Source organism: Hypomesus transpacificus, chromosome 12 (assembly GCF_021917145.1).
Source record: "Hypomesus transpacificus isolate Combined female chromosome 12, fHypTra1, whole genome shotgun sequence".
Taxonomy (NCBI): Eukaryota; Metazoa; Chordata; class Actinopteri; order Osmeriformes; family Osmeridae; genus Hypomesus; species Hypomesus transpacificus.
Window position 1 is genome coordinate 9,414,537 of NC_061071.1, and position 16,959 is coordinate 9,431,495.

Genomic DNA, 16,959 nt, shown 5'->3' on the forward strand with positions numbered 1-16,959 from the left:
CAGCACCACAGTCGTGCTGGACAGCTCCCACACTGCAGACAGTACAAAATACAGTATTATGTTGTTAGGCTATACAGCATGGACTTACTGTTGTTTAATAACCAGACAAACACAAACCCCACAAACACAATTCGGTGTCCAATCTAGAGATCGATGTATGGATATGAAAACCTATGAAGTCCATGACTTTGTTCCCCTGTGGACACAGTTAGCAGGAGATCATTGAGAAAGCTTTCTTTTATCAGTTGAGTTTGCTATTTAATCTACAGTATGGATCACAAGGGGTTTGTTGGTTTTTGTTTGACCACCTATTTGTCTCATTAGGAAACAATGGGCTACTAATTATTATTGGCTGCTTTAGAACTGCAATGGCTAAATTGTGGGCCTGTTTCTGACCTTGCTTTCCTCATGATTTTCAGGAACGCAGTCGACGGAAATAAGAAGTTGTTTGCAATTTACGACACAAGGTACGTTTCAATTCCCAGCTCCAAATCTTCAGGGATTAATTAAATTGTGATCAGAGAAATGGTCCTCTCAACGATTTCAACCACCAGTTCCACTTGCCCACAGCTCTCAGGGCACGTGGGACTGTTTTATGATCTTCATCCCCAAGGAAACGTGCGGTCGATAAGGATGTTGAACTCCACACCGTAGGGAGTTTTGGCAAACTTGATGAAAGAATAAATTATGGCTATATTAGAAATCAACATTAATAAATTATGTTTAGATTGAAACGTTATTTATGCTTATGTGTCGGTTTATGTTTATGTGTAGCTTAAGGGAATTTTGTTTTTTTTCAGAAGTCAGAAAATCGAGAGTTGTTAGAGGGTGTGAAGTGAGCGGGTTTGAAGCTCATTTGAACAGAGTGAATTTACTGCCTCTACTGGCAGGTTTCTACCGTCAATATGCGTTTCTGTTGTAGTTCTTTAGGTTAACCCTCGCATGAGACAGAGGCATGAGCAGTCAAAATAAGAGTGATGTCAAACCTTACTTTAGACCTGAATGATCTTAAACGACTTCAACGACTGTTTGTGAATGGACTGCTCTGATTTTGATTAGAAATATCCGGATAATTTTATTAGGACTTTGATAAAGCGTAAGGAATGTGGGCTTTCCGAAGAGCAAGACTGTTCAGTGTTGTTTCTGCACCAGTTCTAGTGGCAGTTGTGTGTTGCGCACAAAGGTGAGTGTTTTGATGTAGAAACGTGGACGCTTTTGGAAAGTATGTCTTGTTGACTTGCAAGTTAACATTATTCATGTAATTTCAGTGTCAATGAACCAGGGAACATGTCTTTTGTGAAAGAGACTGTGGATAAACTGCTGAAGGGCTATGATATCCGTTTGCGTCCAGACTTCGGAGGTAGGTCTCACATTTCGAAGATTGCTTGCAGTCTCTCCATTTCTTATGCAATGTGGCGCAATCATATGCAAATTACATGCAATATTACTAAATGGAATCATTGTTATTTGTCGTTTCAGGGACCCCTGTTGCAGTTGGCATGAGTATAGATGTGGCGAGCATAGACATGGTGTCCGAAGTAAACATGGTAAGTGAACTTCCGTTCATTCTTTTTTTTTTTTTATTTGGACCTGGGCTTTTAAAATCTCACCTGTTCCTCGCCTAACACACACACACACACATACACACACGCACTTTACATTTCAGGATTAGGCTACTCTTGGGCATTGTTGTGAAGAAGCATTCCTATGCTGCGGCTGAGTGAAGTTTCGTAATGATGTGATTATGACGTAACGCTTCAGTTTTGTTTTGGTTTTTAGTTTTCTTTTCTGTGGATTTGACCCATGCAGTGTCCTGGAATAGTTCCAATTAGTTTGGGATTTGAGCCATAACTTTGTTACTGCTGCCCTACCAGCTGAGTGTATAGCGAAGAGGTCACTCTTAAGACTACAGTGAATGATCTGTGCAATACTATTCCCTGATAATATTGATTATTCATCATCATGAGTATGTGTATTGATATACTCTAACACAAAGGCCATGTGTTGTTATTGGATTGGATACTTTAGAATTTGTGTGCAGTCATGGAGCGCTTCAGTGTTTCGGGAGATCTTGATTAATGCAGGGAAAGTCATTTTCTCCCCTCTCTCTCTCTCTCTCTCTCTCTCTCTCTCTCTCTCTCTCTCTCTCTCCCTCTCTCTCTTTCTCTCTTTCTACCTCTCTCTCCCCACTCTCCCTTCTTTTTCTTTCTGTCTCTCTCTACCTCTGTCCCTCTCTCTCCCCTCTTTGCCTCTCCCTCTCTATCTCTTTCTCTCTCTCTCATTCACTAACTCACTCACTCACATGCATACACACAGGCACACACACCCACCTGGTTGCCCATGAATACACCTGTTTTACTGGAACAGTAGGCTGGATCTTAGAGTGAAGAGCAAGATGTTCACAGCAGCTGTGCTCAGCCTCAGAGCTGGCTAATTACCCAACAGTCTGGGTCCTGAGCCCCAGAACGGGTCACCACTGAACTGTGATGAACATCTCAAATCCTGGTCTCGTGAACTGGGATGTTGGTCGGGGAAAAAAAAAATATGTTAGATGACTCAATCTCCTTTGCTATGCAAATGTCTTATGTAGAAAAAGACAAACGTGCAAAATTCCCTGTTGTCAATTATATCCTTTTGTGTTTGTAGTGAGTTTCCAACACAGTCTAAAAAGGGGAGTGGGCTGTGAAGTGTGACCCTGGTTTCGCTGTTCCAAACCAGAGTACATTTGCACAATGGCGAGAGAGAGGCCATTTGTATAATTGGTTGACTGCTGGTCGCTCTCAAACGTAGCATGGAGAAAATACTATTTGGAATATGGAAATGAGGTGCTCCACTCCTGTCTGTAGAGTGGGTGGTTTGCTGGTTTATGAGGAAAAAGGGGTTAACAACATACGTAACACATGAGGATGTTTGAGCTTTTATACAGTTTAAAATATAAATAAGAACAAAAATGTGTATCTTTCGATCAAACCCATAATACTGATATGATGGAGATTTAAAGGGATACAACAGGGTTCCATCAAATTCACTTCAGTCGTTTCTGGGACTTGTTCATACATTATGTACATACATATTTGGTGGAGGGTGCAGCTTAATGGTTTGAGCATTTGATTTCAGATCAAGAGGTTCAAATCCCCCTTTGCTTCTGTAAAATGAATATCATGAATACATGATGTCACTGTCTCCAGAATGTGAAAAACATATTCAATGTCATGTTTTTTGGTGTTTTACGTAACAAGTGTAATGGTATTTGATCATTTACCTCATTTACAGTACTGCTGTAGTGCAGTTTTTTATAGAACACTGCCTCCTTATCCAGTTTATTGCATAACCACATAGTGATTGCAAAAGAGCTATGGCCATTTTCCATCAGTTACTATGGAAACCATTGTAATTAGCCAGGTGTCTAGTGTCAAACATTTGTTAACACTTTCCCCAACGCCCCCAGTATGGTAAATGATATAGTTCTAAGATTAATCCTATCTGCATGTGCTTCAAGTGATTAAAGTAGATTGCCAATCAGTTGCACAGAGCCAATAACTAGAGACTTCCTGATTGACCCTGGGGTCACGTTGACTCTCCAAGTGTCCGTCAGCAGACCAATGATCCAGGAAGAGGAAGGAGGCTGTACGGTACGGGCACGTGCCCAGAGGCAGCAACACCCTCCGAGCTGGTCTGGGAGTCGCGTGGGGGTGTTAGGCTGAAAGGCTGTCATGGCAAAGTGAAGAGGACATTTGTTTTTCCCTTAATGTTCCTGTCATAGCTGTTTGCTTTCCCTGGAACACGATCTCGAGATGTGGAGAGCAGAGTGCCGTAATCCTTAAATACTTAGCTAGCCAATGCTAGCTCTCCCTGTTGGGCCAGGATTGAGAGGGGTTTATCATGTGTCATTGACTCTCTTAGCATTGTCTAGGCTGTTATTGATCCAGAAGCCAAGACGTTGTGATTGAACTCCCTCCAATGCCCACAGAGCTTCCTGTCTGGCTTCATGAAAAACCATAATCGAAAACATCTATATAGAAGAATGCACTATATGGTGTTACTATGTCAATGTCTGTAAAGTCATATTCACTGGTCTGTATAATTATTGGTCATTGCTCCTTGAGGGCAACTCCCAACACCCTATAAAGCCCCTTCAGTCAGTCAAACACACAGGTTTGTTTAACCATCTATGAAATTAAATGTGAACAGACCTATTGTCTTCGTTTTTTCCTCATTTGTGTGTGTGTGTGTGTGTGTGAGGGGGGAGGGGGGGCGATGTGAACAGAGGCAGAGGGTAGGAGGGTGATTCGTTCCCTGCATGAGAAACTCCTAAGCAATTAAATGATTATCTGGAAGAGGCAGGGAGCAGCATATGAAGAATCCCCCAGGAGAGATTCAGTATCGCAAGACTCCAACCAACCTCAAGTAGGTGGAGGCAGACTTAGAGGTTGTCTCCCAAGGAAAACCTAATAGCCCCATTCTGAACTGTGGCTGAGTAGAATCTGCAGCAATAACAGCAGTTGTACACACGAGACTCGGTCAGTCTGAATCCAGTTTCTGGCCTGGACTAAGCTCTGCTTTATCACTTCACTGTTGTGATCCTCGTTTATCAGCACCACGACAACACACAACACATATCCTACTGCTAATACACACAATGCTAATACACACCCAGCTAATACACACAATGTTACAGTAATACACACCCAGCTAATACACACAATGCTAATAAACACCCAGAGGGATGTGCTCATTTTGCAGCTGCAAGTCTGAGCTGTGAGTGTGCTTCTCTTCTGAGATTTAGAATTGTCTGGTCAGAGTCAGCACCACACACAAATCCACTTAGCTTTCAATGGGGACCATGCTATTTTTATCACACTGCTGGGGGTGGCCATGCAAATTAGGAAGGACCTTCACAGGGATTCCCCACAGTGAAAAATGAATGTTAGTGGAAAGCCCAAGGGGATGAAATTGTAATAAAATAAAATAAATCATTATTTATTTATTTGTTTGTATTTAAACATCCCAATTGGTGAAAATGTCTCTGCTGAGTGGTTGATAAATGACAATGGATTCCATATCTTGGAATGATATTGTGTTGTGGCAATGGAGAGAGGTGGAAAGGCAATGGAGAGATCATCTTTTCACCTTGGCTTTCACCTTGGAGCTTGGATGAGGAACACTTGTTCTGGATCATCCTTTTTTAGCGAATGTGGGTTAATTATGAGCAGCAGCTAGATGTTGATACTAAGACCAAGAGGCTGTAGGGGAGGAACAGACGCCAACACAAATGAGATTAGTCGGGTGCAACTGCATCGATAAGCATCATTTAACATTATGGTCGAAGGGATGCCGTCGAGTAGGGCTGGTTCAGACCCATTGCAGTTTGGTATAGCACAAAATGGGAATCTTAACGACAGTGTTGAACATCACTTCGGATAAAAGCTTCTGCTGAATGAACAAAAGTGCAATGATGTTGCTGTTTGTATCACCCGAGAAATCTCACTCTTTTGACTTTAAGCAAATGAGCTCTGCTAGAATCAATGCCATCAGTGCATCCCGTAAGAATCCAATTTATTTTCATTGTTTCTTCCCCCGGGGATTTCCCTACAGGGATAACTGCATCAACCTTTTACACTTTTTTTCAAATGCTTACACACACATTTCTTACTTTTCACAACATTTTTGAAACCTGACACTCAAACACCAGAACCACACCTCAAATCTGCAAAACCATACGCACATTTTGTGCCTTTGACCCAGTTTTCAAATTTTTGCAAAACACTCAACACCACACTCAGTTCTCCACGTAACACACAAAATTCTAACATGAAGCATCTTGATTTCCTTCTTCAAACACAACCAATCAAAATGCCACACTAATTCATCAATGCCTCACACTAACTCCTCACATGTGCAAACACTCCTTGCTTTACTCAACACCAACCAATCATGGCTTTAGAATAGGCCTATAAATAGCCTAATTTGAGTCGATTGATGGGTATAATTTGAACCTTTACTGTAGAAATGAAAACAGGTATGTAACAATCTACTGTAATGTACACATGTTCTAATGTACACATACAGTGATAGCTGTTTCAGCACAACACACGGTATACTACAGTAATAACCTTTTACGTATTCTGACAGTGTGGTGTTTGTGATGTAAGCATTGGCTGTGCACTGAGGCCATATTTAATAGGCTGTGTCACAAACTGTGTTGTAATCACACTGAGAGTGTGTGAGTGAAATGCTGATTGTGTGATTCCAGCCACGGCAGGTCTGTGTGTGAGTGTGTGTGTGTGTGTGTGTGTGTGTGTGTGTGTGTGTGTGTGTGTGTGTGTGTGTGTGGAAAGAGAAGCCTTTCATCTGGGGTGTGGGTGATTGTGCACATAAAAGATAGATGAGGACCGCACAGGAGCTGATCAGTTGGCTACACTCCGGTTCATACTTTACCTGAATGATTCATTCTCTACAGGTGACGACTCAAGCACGCCGTTTACACACCGTTTACACGGACAAGGCCGCAGTACACTGTTTCCATGCATTTTGAGAGAATGAGAGGGAAGGAAAGAGAGAGAATGAGAGAGAGATGAAAATAAGGGAGAGAAAATGAAAAACAGACAATGAGAGGGAGAAAATAAGAGAGAGAGAGAAGGAAAGTGAGAGACGGAGAGGGAGAGAATAAGAAAGAGAGAATAAGAGAGAGAGAATAAGAGAGAGAGAGAGAGAGAGAGAGAGAGCATGAAAGTGAGAGGATGAGAGGGAGAACGAGAGAGACTGAGAGACAGATCAGAAAGGGACAAATACAAGCGTAGCAGTTTTTACAGTAAGAGACAGATCGTGTCTCTCCCTAGTACATTCCTGACTCCGTATGGGAGGGACACCCAGAAAACAGGCCAGCAGCACGGTGCCTGGTGAGAGCCCTCCACAGAGCATGCGTCCCCCCCGTACACAGTCTGCTTCCTGGGAGAGGAGGCCAGTGCTGTTGGGTAACAGGATTATGTGGTTCAGGCACTTGTACTAACTCCTACCTCGGACCAGCCTAAAGTACAGTAGTCTGCTGTTGTGTAATCTTTATCGAGGATGGGACTGAATCAGACAGCCCACGCTGTTCCGGTTGAGGTGGGAACTGAACTGTGTGTGAGTGTGTGAGGGCTCCTCAGGAAACTCTCCTGAGTGAACGAGGGGCCGGTGGTGAGAGAGAGGGAATCACTTTCAAACTTCTATCCTAGGGAACAGAAACGACGCAGATGGAGGTTTGAGGATACCGTCCTGAGCTGTTGGTCATAGTACATGATGTGGAGTTTAGCCTGTGGTCGTGTTTTGGGGCCTTGTGGGAGATTTGTATGACCCTTCTGAGAGACTCTGGATGCTGGTGTCCCTGTGTGTGGATAGGGAGATTACGGTCCTCTAGAATCTGTAACATGATTCTTCTCCCCTAATGGACAGTTGGTTTTAAATGTCACATAAGGACACGTTCTGGCCAGACATTTATCTCTCTGTGTCTGACTTTGTGCTTCAAAGTATGCTATCCACACATCAACACTATCATTTTCTTTCTCTCTGTCTCTCTGAAATGTTTCACTCTGTCTCTCTCTTTCTTTATTGAACTTCTCTCTCCCACTCACTCTCCATCTCTCTCTTTTTCACCCTGTCTCTATCTCTTCCTCACCTCCCTCCTCTTCTCTCCTTCCCCTCTCCCCCTCTCTTTTTCTCTCCCTGTCACAGAAGCACAAACACACACACACATCACACTGTATAATGTGTCATAGAATAAAAAGGTCAAACTCGGAACTCAATCTTGTTCTCATGAATGTTTGTTGTTTTCCCCCAGGACTACACGTTGACCATGTACTTCCAGCAGTATTGGAGGGACAAGCGGCTGGCCTATGTGGGGATTCCCCTCAACCTCACCTTGGACAACCGGGTGGCCGACCAGCTCTGGGTACCTGACACCTATTTCCTCAACGACAAGAAGTCGTTCGTCCACGGGGTGACTGTGAAGAACCGTATGATCCGGCTGCATCCGGATGGAACCGTTCTCTATGGCCTGAGGTAGGTTTCAAGGTTCTAAAACCTGAATGGGGGGAATTGGTTCTGTTTCAGAGAAGGTTTTGTGTCTGTTTAGTTTCTTTGTACCTGTCAAAAGTAATTGCTTTTTAGACGTTGTGTTGTTCTGTCGGTTTCCAAACGCACTGCCTTAACTGTCACTTTTTCTTTATTTTAAATGTTACATATGTTACAGTAAAGTAATGATGACATTTCTTAAATCAGGACTCGGCTTGTGATGTTAAATATGTTAAATGTAGATTTCCAGAGGGCATGACTAGTTTGACAGGCTATGAATTAACAATATTCATGAATACAGATATGTGCACCTCTAAACATCAATTCAACTCTTGGGTAATTGGATATCTTAACAAAATAGAAATTCTATCCATGAAGTTTTATTTTTGGGTTTCTATCTGAAACATAGTACAGAGAGACTGACCCTGTCTTCCACCTGGTGTGTGTGTGTGTGTATTTTTTTGTTTGTGTGTGTGCGTGTGTGTGTGTGTGTCTGGATTGGATCAAAACACATTACCTCTGGAGTGTAATACGCTTTGACAAGAACACTCATCTGGACTTAATACAATTCAACCAAAACTTTATATCAGGAATGAGCCACCTGATATGGCTTCTCAGACTCTTACCCATGACATCACTTATCTTATTTATTTATTTATTAGATTTTTGGTGCTTAAACCGTCTAATGGTTTCATACTAATGGGTGCCTGGGTACCTCATCCCAGGTCTGGATTCATTCAGGCTTCTTCAAGGGCATCCTGCAGGGAGGATGAATTTCAAACTCCAGACCCCTCCTCCTCCTCCAGACCCCTCCTCCTCCTCCAAACCCCCCCTCCTCCTCCTCCAGACCCCTCTTCCTCCTCCTCCAGACCCCTCTTCCTCCTCCTCCAGACCCCCCCTCCTCCTCCAGACCCCTCTTCCTCCTCCTCCAGACCCCTCCTCCTCCTCCAAACCCCCCTCATCCTCCTCCAGACCCCTCTTCCTCCTCCTCCAGACCCCTCTTCCTTCTCCTCCAGACCTCCCCTCCTCCTCCAGACCCCCCCTCCTCCCCCTGACTGCTCCTCCTCCTCCAGAACCCTCCTCCTCCAGACCCCCCTCTTCCTCCAACCCCCCTCCCAGCTTTGCCTGAGCAGTGCTTGTGGTCATAACTACATTATGAAGTGAGATGCCTCAACATCAATTTATATGTTTCTGTTCTCCTGTAACCTTTTATAAGATATTACCGACACGTCAATTGGTTTCCAGTGTCTTCCTTGCACTTCCTTTAGCTTCCAGTAAACTAACACAGGATACATCATTAAGATGAAAGATCACTGCACACAATAGTTTCTTCAGCTTCACTGTTTGCTGCAATTCCTTGGCCGAGCAGCGAGTTTGGGTTGATGGGAATAGTGCCAGACCATACCACAACCAACAATCATTCATAAAGTATCCATAAAGAACTATCTGGCCTGTGTTTTCCCAGGATAACAACAACAGCAGCCTGTATGATGGACCTGCGGCGATATCCGCTGGATGAACAGAACTGCACTCTGGAGATTGAGAGCTGTAAGTGATCTGCATCACATCTCCTTTTCATCCCCATAAGCAGTGTCACAAAAGGCATACGTAACATAGGTGACCATAGATGTTGGCATGGTAATCAGCTCAAGCCATCAGGGACATTCAGAATGAAAACTTTGATTTAGTAAAACTCCAGAACTCCAAGATGTGTCTCTTGGGCAGCGTTCTGTATTTTGGTGAATCATCGTTAGCTGAGTTCTTCAACGCTGCATATCTTCTCCTCCCGGTGATCCAGATGGATACACGACGGACGACATCGAGTTCTACTGGAAGGGGGGAGACAGCGCCGTGACGGGGGTGACGCGCATCGAGCTGCCCCAGTTTTCCATCGTGGACTACAAGCTGGTGTCCAGAAATGTGGTGTTCTCCACAGGTACCAGACTAGGGTTCTCAAGCACAGGTTCAGTTTTTTGGGGGGTTTATTGGACAGTTTTGAAGTAAAGTGTGAGAGGAAAGGCATGGGGAGAGAAGGGAGGGTATCCAGCAAAGGGCCAAGGCCAGATTCAAACCCAGGCAGATAAGGCCTTATCCAATGACCCACCGGGGCAGCCCTTCTGTGCTATTTTGTAACAAGTACAAGTGCAGGTAGAGTTCAATTCTGCAGCTCCTTTCTTGTCTCTGGCCTAGTGGTCTAATCTAAGTCCTCTGTGGTTCTCAATCTTAATTCCTATTTATATAACACCAACCAACTGCCTCTGGAGGAAGGGCACTCCCAAAGATGCTCGTCCCAAATTCTCTTTCAGTTTTTTGGGAGGAATTATTTTTAGTCTTCTTTGAGGGTTTAGGTGCAGTTCTGGGTGTACTCACCGGAGATGGCATAGTACCGGCGGTAACCACGGCCACTGGGGGAAGAAAGAGAGTGTGATGGAGGACAATGGGTCAGGGGAAGTGTCCGAGTAGAACAGGAAGCAGACAATGGGTCCTAATCATGCGTTCCATTAGCGCTTTCATACAGACGCAATTCAGATTATTTTCGGCGTAATCTAACCCGGCTATATTCTCTTGTATCTGGTCCTCTTCCACCACAAGGACCCCACTATCACGCTGCTTTCCTTTTTCAGAGGATAAATACTCAATTTCTGCCCTATTTTCCTGTGTGTGTGTAGGGAGGGGCTATGTGTGTGTGTGTGTGTGTGTGTGTGTGTGGAGGGGTGCTCCTGCATGTGTGTGTGTGTGTGTGTGTGCGTGGTATATATATACTGTATTCTGTTTACGCACGTATTGTTTACTGTATGAGTTTTTGTCTGCATGTACAGTAAATATGTAGGAGGTATACCAGTGTGTGTGTGTGTGTGTGTGTGTGTGTGTGTGTGTGTGAGTGTGTGTGTGTGTGCATGTGTATTTTTGAGTGTGCGTATGTGTGTGAGTCCCTCATGGCAACCATTAAAGTTTAGCATCCATTGGTCCTCCAGCCTGTTCCTAGTGGGAATGCTGCAGCACTTCAAAGGCAGTCTCAAACTGTAGCTTGGCTAATGACCATCCCTGCCCAGTCCCTGCTCCATCCCTGCTCCTTATATTACTGGCCATGTTCCCATTCTCTCGGTGTTGTGGAGTGATTGCAAGATGGCAATTACCTTGCTTGACACAGGCTGTCATGTGGTCATGAGGAATAAGACCCACAGCATCAATTATTCCAGTTAAAGGGAAAACACGGGGAAAATGCATTTGTTTTTCTCCCCTGCTCTGCGCGAAACAACGTTGACGCACCGACCGTTGATGCTCCACGGTCGTCGTCGCCCAGGCCGACGTCATCCTGGCCGGCTTCATCATGATCACTAGCGCCCTCCTCTTCTTCCTCCTCCTCCTCTTCCTCATCACCACACAGTGTTCCTCCCACTCTCTGACAGGCATCCAGACATGCAGCCAGAGTCACCGCTCAGTTGGCGCACACGCATCTTGCACACCACCAATTCCCTTTCAACAACGCCTACTTTCGCCTCCTTCTGTTTCTGGGGATGGCTGTCTGTAATTATGCTCACATCAAAAGTGTTTGATGGAATTCAACTGAGATCTTGCAGAGATCTAAGATTTTGGTTTGTTCATCAAAGGTTATTCGTGTGGCTGATCACAGAGCAGTGAAAGTTGGGGCCTTTCTTAGCGAAACATACAAGTCATTTCAGTTCCGCGTTCTGTATTTTCTGGCTACGCAATCCCAACAAGATAAATATTGTACTTTGTGTCTCCCAGGCTTTACCATGGAGGAGTATAACACAAAATATCCTAAAAAGAAAGAGCTTTGATGGTTTAGGTTGGGCGCCATGGGTGTTAATTGGAACATGACATAGTTTATAAAAATCCACGATTATTTTGTATTTTTTAGTATTGTAACAGTTTGAAATAAATAATGTATACAGATGTATAGGTGAGAGCTATCTCTTGCAAAATAAAAAAACAAACACGCACATGCTCATTATTTTAACGTGTCGTGTTAAAACCATCACCACCAAGGCAAGGCGCGAGGATGCCTGTTTCCATGGCGATAAATCCAACCCATGCTGCCGTCGCCATGGAAACTGAAACCAAAACATGAGGTGGTCCCGCGTGCTCCTGGAAGCAGGATGGACGTCTGTCCGTTGGTCTTCTGTCGCTTCACCCTCCTCCTCACCTTCTTCCTCACCCTCCTCCTCCTCTCTCCCCACCCTTAGGTGCCTATCCACGCCTGTCTCTGAGCTTCAAGCTGAAGAGGAACATTGGCTACTTCATCCTGCAGACCTACATGCCCTCCATCCTGATCACCATCCTGTCCTGGGTCTCCTTCTGGATCAACTACGACGCCTCAGCTGCCAGAGTGGCCCTGGGTATGTACATGTCCATCATGTTGCTCACACGCATGCACGTGTTCCACACACACACACGCATACACGTGTTGCACACACACATGTACGTGTTCCACACACACACGTATGCACGTGTTGCACACACACACATGCATGCACGTGTTCCACACACACACACACGCATGCACGTGTTGCACACACACGCATGCATGCCCCAAAAACATGCACAAGAACAAAAATGCATAGAAGCACATGCACACGAGCATGAATACTCACTTGTGCACAAACTCTCAAACGTACATTAACACACACACACTTTTTCTCCCTCTCTATCGCACGCACAGTTTCTATTGAAGTTCAATTGAGTTCTCTTCACCTGAACCATATGGTACCCCGCAGCAGTCTCCTCCTCTTCCTCCTCCTCCGCCTCCTCTTCCTCATTCCTTTTCGCTATTATTTTAACTGTTAAAAACACGTTCACGGTTGAAGGTTGTGCATGTATATGCATGGAATGTTTATGTTCTTGTATGTGTGACGTGTGGGTGGGTATGTTTGAATGTGGGGTGTCTACATAGTGTGTGCGTGTGTAATGTGTGTGCGTACGTGTATCATGCAGAGACACACTCTCCACTCATGAAAAGAAAACACACACAGAAGAGAGTTCATGTCCAGTCTTCAGTAACTCTAAAAACCCAGAGAGACGTTCCTCTCTCCTAGATGAATGAGAGCTGTCACCCAGAAGGCTGCCTTGATCTGCCACCGGTCAGGAGAACCGCGATTAGGAGATCAATGCAGCTCGCAAATAATTGAATTGTTTGAGGGAAGATTTGATTTTGGTACAGCCCAGAGGAATTTTAACTCCGAATGACCTTATTGGCCTTAATCTTATTGAAACTCTCTTTCCCCACCTTCCTGAGTGGCGTTTCTCGGCTCAATATCATGTTATAAACCATCAGGTTAAATCCCTTCGGTGCACAAGCTAACGGTTTCTGGGCTGTGTGTACCAAAAGGAAGGTTGGCAGCCAGTGGATCCTGTGCATGCTGGGATTGAGGAAGTGGCGCTATGTGAGTGTGTTGTCTTGTTTCCGGGGCTGTTGCCACATCATAAGCCAGATATAGCTTCAGCGCCTTTTCAACACTCCTACACTCGCACCTAACAGGGTTTATGAGCACAAATGGTCTTTGGCTATTTTTACAGAGCCTTAATGAATGTTGCAATCATCCATATTTTTCAATGAGAGGTGGAAAGGGGAAGAGGATGTAAGTGAAGGAGAGAGTTGGAGGGACAGAGAGGGGAAGAGGGAGCATAAAAACAGAGATAAAGTCATTAGAATTTGTCTCTGCATGTGACAGAGAGAGACATAAAGAGACAGAGAGAGAGAGAGAGAGAGAGAGAGAGAGAGAGAGAGAGAGAGAGAGAGAGAGAGAGAGAGAGAGAGAGAGACAGACAGACAGACAGACAGACAATGATGGAAAAAGACAGGAACAGTGAAAAAGGGAATGTGAGTGAAGTTCCATAAAAATATATTTATCCCCCGAGAGAGAGGACTCTCCTGATGAAAGAGGAGCGATGCCCACCGGCCCAGGATTAAATGAAATTGTCCAACGGAGGGCAGCAGCGAAGGACAGAGAGTTATAGAGACACTGTAGGATCACCTTAAGAACATGGCTGTCGTTAAGCTAAACCCCAGAGATAGCAGCAATGAATAAAAACCAAGTAGGGGGAGAGGTTGTTGTATTTCAAAAGGCTACACGCACACACATACAAGGTAACACAAACACACACACACAGACACACACGTAAACAGTAAATACATACAGACAGAAACACACATATATAAACACTACACACTTTCTCTCTCTTCCCTTTTCTTTCCCTCAATCTGTCTGTCTCCCTCCCTCTTTTTCTCTCCCTCTCCCTCTCTCTAGAATTTTCCTCCTCACTCCCTTTTTCCATCCCTCCCCCTCTCTCTCTAACACACACAGACGACACACTTCAGTAGAGCTGGCCCTGTAATGTAGCAATAAATCATGGTAAGAGGCAGATTGATCTCAGCCTTTCTCCTCCAACTGGGTTTTATGATGTCACTAGCTGCCCATAGACAATGTTTATTCTTTACTTTAAGTAAAATATGTTACTGCTGGTTCTCACCATGAGCTAACACTGCAAGCCCTGCCATACCACGAACAGCATTGTTCTAGGAGTGAGGACATCTCTTCTTCTGCATAATTGACTGGAGCAGAAGCGGTGTTCGATATCTCTGATGCTCCCTGGCCTCATGACTGTGAAGCATTAGTCAAATGAGCTACTGGAGCTGGGGGACAAGTCGAGGCCTCATGAATTTCAAACAACAAGAGTCATTTACTCAACAGTACATTATTTTCGGACACCTTGTTAAATACCTTAATACCACATTGTGTTTCTTTCATGTGTGGTCCACGTGAGCAGATGGGTTTTTACAAAAGGACGCTTGTTGACTTCATCATTAATTGCAAACATAGCTAATTAAGATTCATTGACTGATTAAACGCTTTTAAAATTATTTATTATTAAACTGCGTTTCCTTCTAGGGATTAGCGCTGTGCAAGCCCTGCTCCTAGTTCCAATCATGGTCCTAATCCTAACCCTTGTCCTAGCTCTAAAATAAGCACTAGCCCTAATCCTAGTTCTAACTCTAATCCTGATCCTAGTCCCAACCATACTCCTAACCTTGGTCGTAGCCCTAATCCTATCCCTAACCCCAACCTTGTTCCCTCTGTCCTCCAGGCATCACCACGGTGCTCACCATGACTACCATCAACACCCACCTGAGGGAGACCCTCCCCAAGATCCCCTATGTGAAGGCCATTGACATGTACCTGATGGGCTGCTTCGTCATGGTCTTCCTGGCCCTGCTGGAGTATGCCTTCGTCAACTACATCTTCTTCGGACGCGGCCCTCAGATGCAGAAGAAGCTGGCCGAAAAGGCTGAGAAGGTCAACAACGAGAGGGCCAAGTACGACTCCAACAAGGTGAGACAACGTCACGATTGTCTTTCCACGCCTGTTAAGGCCGGTTCGCGCTACCCCAGCAATGTCCCACGAATACCAAATATTCCTAACATTCGACTGTCAGTTTCTGGGATTAGAATGTTTGGAGAGATGACTGTCATTTTCACACTGCTCCCAAATAAACGCCATCAAGCATTTCACAGCAACAACTGTTGGTTGTTGGTGTTTGACGGTGTTTGTTTGGCCAGTGTGAACTGACCTTTAAATGCTAATTGCAACCCGAGTTTCTCCACGAGGGGTTTAACAGGTGAAGACTGAGCCGACGTGAACGTGAGTTGGTGACGGTCAGGGGAGGTGCGTTGTGGGGTGGATGGGTGTAAGACTGTGCTGATGTCGCTGTTTTGTGTTCCTCTCGGTGGACTCAGGAAGGGGGTAGTAAAACGTCTTCTCTTAAGCGGTCCAATCAGGTAAAAGGTCTTCGCCATTCGCGCTCGGTGAGTTTCATCCCTGGAAGCAATGATCAGGTGTTTGTTGTCACCAACACCACGTTGTTCTGTCTCCAAAATCTTGTCTCTCTTTTGTTTCGTGTCCTGCGTCTACTTCTCATGTCTTCAGAATCAGAGTCAATTCAGATTCTGATTCAGTGCTAGCTCGCATGCCCACAGAACGGTACATATATCATTGTGATTCCGCTGCATGGGAAACGTTGTTTTTCAGGTTCACATTGAGATAAGAGATGTCTGTGATTGATACATGAAGTCTAATGTCTGTCGACGTCTCATCCATCTGCCTGCATTGGCTGTCTATGAACAGACTGTTGTGATCTTCTACAGATACATGGGAAGTTCTATGTGTTTGTACATGCTGTCTGTTAATGCCTGCTGTTTGGTTCCTACTTCCTCCCAAAGGCGGAGCCTCACGGGAACATCCTGCTGACAACCCTGGAAATCCACAACGAGGTGGCAGGAAATGAGGTCACCACCAGCTTGGCCGACATGAGGAACTCCACGTCCATGAGCTTGGACAGCACCGGGGTGCAGTGCCGGAAGCAGAGCACACGGTCCAGCCGCCACAGTCTGGACCGGCACGCCCAGCTGAAGAGGACCCGTCTGCGAAGACGCTCCTCACAGCTCAGGATCAAAATCCCGGACCTAACGGACGTTAACGCCATCGACCGGTGGTCGCGCATCATCTTCCCCTCTGTCTTCTCACTTTTCAATCTCATCTATTGGATGTACTACGTCTAATTGAAACGTTGTTTATTTTTAGTTGTTGTTATTTATGTTTTTTTCTGATCTCCTTTCATCATTGCTTTTACGTGATAGGAAAGGTTTTACTGTGGAAAAGAACTGACTCCTCACAGCATGAACAGCCTACTTGGGCCTGCTTGTCAAAGTGCGTACAAAGTATTTTCAGTCTGATTCACACTTTTGTTGACTTTTGACATTTTATACGGAACTTTGTGTTTAAATGCACTGAGAATCGGGACATTCCATACTTTTTGCCCATTCAGTAACTAACAAACTAAAAGCACAACTTGAGAAAGGAATTTGATAAAGGGGCAAAAACATTGAAT

General features: G+C 44.7%; 1 protein-coding gene across 1 annotated transcript; it reads left to right on the forward strand.

Annotated features, from left to right (window-relative positions):
* The first annotated feature begins 1,055 nt into the window (after window positions 1–1,055).
* On the forward strand, window positions 1,056–16,706 carry LOC124475001 (gamma-aminobutyric acid receptor subunit beta-3). Its single transcript, XM_047031503.1, has 9 exons — window positions 1,056–1,183; window positions 1,269–1,360; window positions 1,480–1,547; window positions 7,820–8,040; window positions 9,518–9,600; window positions 9,851–9,988; window positions 12,261–12,413; window positions 15,160–15,404; window positions 16,292–16,706. The coding sequence occupies exons 1-9, from the start codon at window positions 1,104–1,106 to the stop codon at window positions 16,628–16,630; spliced, it is 1,419 nt and encodes a 472-aa protein (XP_046887459.1). The 5' UTR covers window positions 1,056–1,103; the 3' UTR covers window positions 16,631–16,706.
* The last annotated feature ends 253 nt before the right edge of the window (window positions 16,707–16,959 follow it).